We start from the raw sequence: 4858 nt of genomic DNA, 5'->3' as shown, positions 1-4858 counted from the left end.
AAAGAACTTCCCCAGAATGTGTCAAAACTACCTGTTTCCTAGGGATTCCAACCCAAGACCCCATGCTCTGCTGCAAAAAAAGGTGTTACTGAGCGACCGTGTGTTGGTGTGTGATTTAAAGGAAACTTCGCTCAGTCAGAGAACCCACAACCTCACACCTCTATCGTTTCTGCCTCTGCCTCAACTATATAAATACTTGTCTGACTTAACCTCAGCATCAGTCAGACAGACACAGAAGAACAAGACTTGGGTAGTGTCAGATACAAGGCGGTCTCGTTAAGTCAACTCAAGTCAAGGCCTTTGACTGAAGTTTCCGTACACCGATTGAGGACTATTGAGCTTTGAGGGATCTTCAGCGTGAGGTTGAGGACCATGGATGTGTTATCAAGGGCTGTGATGTGTTTCTGCTTGATGGGCGGGATGACTTTAGGATGGAGTAATGCTGCTCAGTACACATCAAATACCATGAAGAGCAACATAGACAACCTGAAAGTCCACTATGTAAGTATCATACACATTATTAACTGGGGAAACAGGGGTTTCGACAGACAGACAGACAGACAGACAGACAGACAGACAGACAGACAGACAGACAGACAGACAGACAGACAGACAGACAGACAGACAGACAGAGACAGACAGACACGACAGCTAATTGGCCTCTACTGGCTGTGTTTGCATCAGCAAACTTTAGACTCCTGCTTCCTAATGGGAGGCCAACAGTAGGACAGAACAGGGAGATCTCCTTCCTAATGGGAGGCCAACAGTAGGACAGAACAGGGAGATCTCCTTCCTAATGGGAGGCCAACAGTAGGACAGAACAGGGAGATCTCCTTCCTAATGGGAGGCCAACAGTAGGACAGAACAGGGAGATCTCCTTCCTAATGGGAGGCCAACAGTAGGACAGAACAGGGAGATCTCCTTCCTAATGGGAGGCCAACAGTAGGACAGAACAGGGAGATCTCCTTCCTAATGGGAGGCCAACAGTAGGACAGAACAGGGAGATCTCCTTCCTAATGGGAGGCCAACAGTAGAACAGAACAGGGAGATCTCCTTCCTAATGGGAGGCCAACAGTAGGACAGAACAGGGAGATCTCCTTCCTAATGGGAGGCCAACAGTAGGACAGAACAGGGAGAACATTGGATGTTGATGAGTTAGAGATAAAATGTTTGACTAAAACCAAGAGGAGTTACACACTTCCTGCCCAAGCAGGAAAGACTTGTCAGTGAGACTGAAATGAAACAGAAAATGATGACATCATCATAACAGTGCATTTCCAGGTAGGCCCATAGCCACCAGACCTGGCTCAAACACTTCCATCTGAGGTGAGCTTTAGCTTAGATGTAGCTTGGAGTTTGCACTTTTGGGACTACTCCATTGTTGCCATTGTACCGGACAAACTAAATGATGTATTTTAAGTTATTTGACGTATTTAGCCCAGGTCTGACAGACACTATACTTGTGATTAGGGGTAGAAGAGCCCACTATACACAATAAACTGCACCAAGTTGAAGGAGAAAAGCAACACCACTGATTGTCATCATGTCTTGCTCTTTCAGAAGATCTCCAAGGCCCAGCTGTTCAACGGGAACCCTGTTTTCCCCAAGGACACGTTTGAGGTAAGATATATAGTTACACATTGTTATCCCCTTCAGGCTAACATCACCAATGTGGAACTACAGCTTACCCTTGGGCTAGGCTGGACACAAAACTACGTTTAAAAATATTAAAAGTATTCTCTTTCCTTCCTTCCTTCCTTCCTTCCTTCCTTCCTTCCTTCCTTCCTTCCTTCCTTCCTTCCTTCCTTCCTTCCTTCCTTCCTTCCTTCCTTCCTTCCTTCCTTCCTTCCTTCCTTCCTCCCTCCCTCCCTCCCTCCATCCCTCCCTCCTTCCCTCCCTCAGGACAGTGAGCGGAGGGTGTTGATGAGTGTGGTTCTGGACGTGTATCTGAGTATCTTCAGTCAGATGCTGAACCAGACGGGGGACCAGGAAGTGAGGGACAGTCTGAATTATGTCAAGGGGAAAATTCAGCATCTCCAGAAACACTATTTCCTGGGGAGGATACCTGAGCTGAGGACACACCTGCAGAACCTGTGGGCCGTCAAGGTGAGCTTCCCTCCATGAAGCAGAACACAGATCTGGTCTCGTCTACTTTCACATGGTCATCGCTTCATATTTTAGCAGATGAAGCCACATAGCAATGACATGTACTTATCTTGTTACAAATGAAATTAAGGATATGTCCATTAGAATGAAACATCCCATAGACTATGCAACATTTAAATCAGCAGCTTTCTGGATTAATTATCCTCTAGCACTGTGCTACCATCATCATGACTGTAGTATAGTCTACTGTATAGACACCATCATCATGACTGTAGTATAGTCTACTGTATAGACACCATCATCATGACTGTAGTATAGTCTACTGTATAGACACCATCATCATGACTGTAGTATAGTCTACTGTATAGGCACCATCATCATGACTGTAGTATAGTCTACTGTATAGACACCATCATCATGACTGTAGTATAGTCTACTGTATAGACACCATCATCATGACTGGAGTAGAGTCTACTGTATAGACACCATCATCATGACTGTAGTATAGTCTACTGTATAGACACCATCATCATGACTGTAGTATAGTCTACTGTATAGGCACCATCATCATGACTGTAGTATAGTCTACTGTATAGACACCATCATCATGACTGTAGTATAGTCTACTGTATAGACACCATCATCATGACTGTAGTATAGTCTACTGTATAGACACCATCATCATGACTGTAGTATAGTCTACTGTATAGACACCATCATCGTGACACCTGGTGAACTGATAACCTGATAGTTAAAGCTTGTATCTTCTATCTCAGACCAGTGACCCCACAGTCCAGGGGAAGGCTCTGTCCGAGTTGGTTACCATCTACGAGAAAGCCTCCAAACTGGCCATTAAGTTCCATCTGAAGAAGGACAATCGCAGGAAGAGACGGCAAGCCCAGAGGCTCAAATCAAGCATCATGTAGATGACCAACCGTGTCTAGTGTGAAGGCTAGGTGTAGGGGGAAGTTACCCCTAGATACTGATCCTGGGTCAGTTTATCATTTCCCCCTCTAATGGTGAAGGCTAGGAATGGGGGAGGGGCAGCTGATCCTAGATCTGTACCTCGGGGAAACTTCCCCCCCGGAGACACAGTGGAGATACATTTTGAAGTTACATATTTCCTTGATACAAAAGGCCTCAACTGGACATCTATTTATAAAATGTATTTATTTAATCTATGAAATGACACACAATACTCAATGGTATATTATCATTGTTAAGAGTATTTATTTCTCTGGAATCAATAGATTTAGTTAATTTATATTTATTATTCATTATCTAGAAAATGTTTGTTTTTTTATAAATAGTTATTATGCAAGATTATGCAAGATCTGTAAATTCTATGACTGAATAAATGAACACTGAGGAAACAACTCTGATGACTGATATTATCTATCTACACACACACACACACACACACACACACACACACACACACACACACACACACACACACACACACACACACACACACACACACACACACACACACACACACACACACACACACACACACACACACACACACACACACACCACACACACACACACACACACACACACACACACACACACACACTAGTCTATGTGTGGTGCTGTATGGAAATTTCACACATTGGCGGTTTGACCTTTATAATTGCTCTTGTTTTGAAACCAAAACCCTCCCCTGCATGGGGCCCACACAACGGCTGTGGCCCACACAATGGCCGTGTCCCAAATGGGCGACCCATAGGGTCCTGGTCAAAGGTAGTGCACTATATAGGGGCTAGGCTGCCATTTGGGATGCCCACACACCGTCCTCAGAAACAGGAACAAACACACCAACCTAAACACTTTTAACATCAACACTTACACTTGGGTTTAACCTTTAACATCAACACTTACACTTGTGTTTACACCTTTAACATCAACACTTAGACTTGGGTTTACACCTTTAACATCAACACTTACATTTGGGTTTACACCTTTAACATCAAAATAGATGGCATCATGAGGGAGGAAAATGTTGTGGATATATTGAAGCAACATCTCAAGACATCAGTCAGGAAGTTAAAGCTTAGTCGCAAATGTGTCTTCAAAATGGACAATGACCCCAAGCACACTTCCACACTTCTGGCAAAATGGCTTAAGGAGAACAAAGTCAAGGTATTGGAGTGGCCATCACAAAGCCCTGACCTCAATCCTATAGAACATTTGTGGGCAGAACTGAAAAGCATGTGCGAGCAAGGAGGCCTACAAACCTGACTCAGTTACACCAGCTCTGTCAGGAGGAATAGGCCAAAATTCACCCAACTTATTGTGGGAAGCTTGTGGAAGGCTACCCGAAATGTTTGACCCAAGTTAAACAATTTAAAGGCAATGCTACCAAATACTAATTGAGTGTATTTAAACTTCTGACCCACTGGGAATGTGATGAAAGAAATTAAAGCTGAAATAAATCACTCTCTACTATTATTCTGACATTTCACATTCTTAAAAGGAAGTGGTGATCCTAACTGACCTAAGACAGGGAATTTTTACTAGGATTAAATGTCAGGAATTGTGAAAAAATTTGTTTAAATGTATTTGACTAAGGTGTATGTAAACTTCCGACTTCAACTGTATGTAACATAATAACCTTGTTTAGTCTAACTGGGTCTTCTTCCCTTGTATCTGACACTACCCAAGTCTTGGTCTTCTGTGTCTGGCTGACTGATGCTGAGGTTAAGTCAGACAAGTATTTATATAGTTGAGGCAGAGAGAGAGTTGA

General features: G+C 43.4%; 1 protein-coding gene across 1 annotated transcript; it reads left to right on the top strand.

Moving 5' to 3' along the window:
* The first annotated feature begins 246 nt into the window (after positions 1–246).
* On the top strand, positions 247–3470 carry LOC139533394 (interferon gamma 1-like). The gene is made up of 4 exons (XM_071331437.1): positions 247–501; positions 1561–1620; positions 1903–2106; positions 2883–3470. The coding sequence occupies exons 1-4, from the start codon at positions 373–375 to the stop codon at positions 3030–3032; spliced, it is 543 nt and encodes a 180-aa protein (XP_071187538.1). The 5' UTR covers positions 247–372; the 3' UTR covers positions 3033–3470.
* Positions 3471–4858: the final 1388 nt, after the last annotated feature.

Source organism: Salvelinus alpinus, chromosome 11 (genome assembly GCF_045679555.1).
Source record: "Salvelinus alpinus chromosome 11, SLU_Salpinus.1, whole genome shotgun sequence".
Lineage (NCBI taxonomy): Eukaryota > Metazoa > Chordata > Actinopteri > Salmoniformes > Salmonidae > Salvelinus > Salvelinus alpinus.
The sequence above is the reverse complement of the archived record's forward strand: the minus strand, read 5'-3'. Positions and strand labels throughout refer to the sequence as shown.

Excerpts from the sequence above, each read along its gene's own strand:
- LOC139533394 (XM_071331437.1), top strand. The coding sequence starts at position 373 with ATGGATGTGTTATCAAGGGCTGTGATGTGTTTCTGCTTGATGGGCGGG. Across the intron at positions 502-1,560 it reads ACAACCTGAAAGTCCACTAT|AAGATCTCCAAGGCCCAGCT; the intron begins GTAAGTATCATA and ends TTGCTCTTTCAG. Across the intron at positions 1,621-1,902 it reads TCCCCAAGGACACGTTTGAG|GACAGTGAGCGGAGGGTGTT; the intron begins GTAAGATATATA and ends TCCCTCCCTCAG.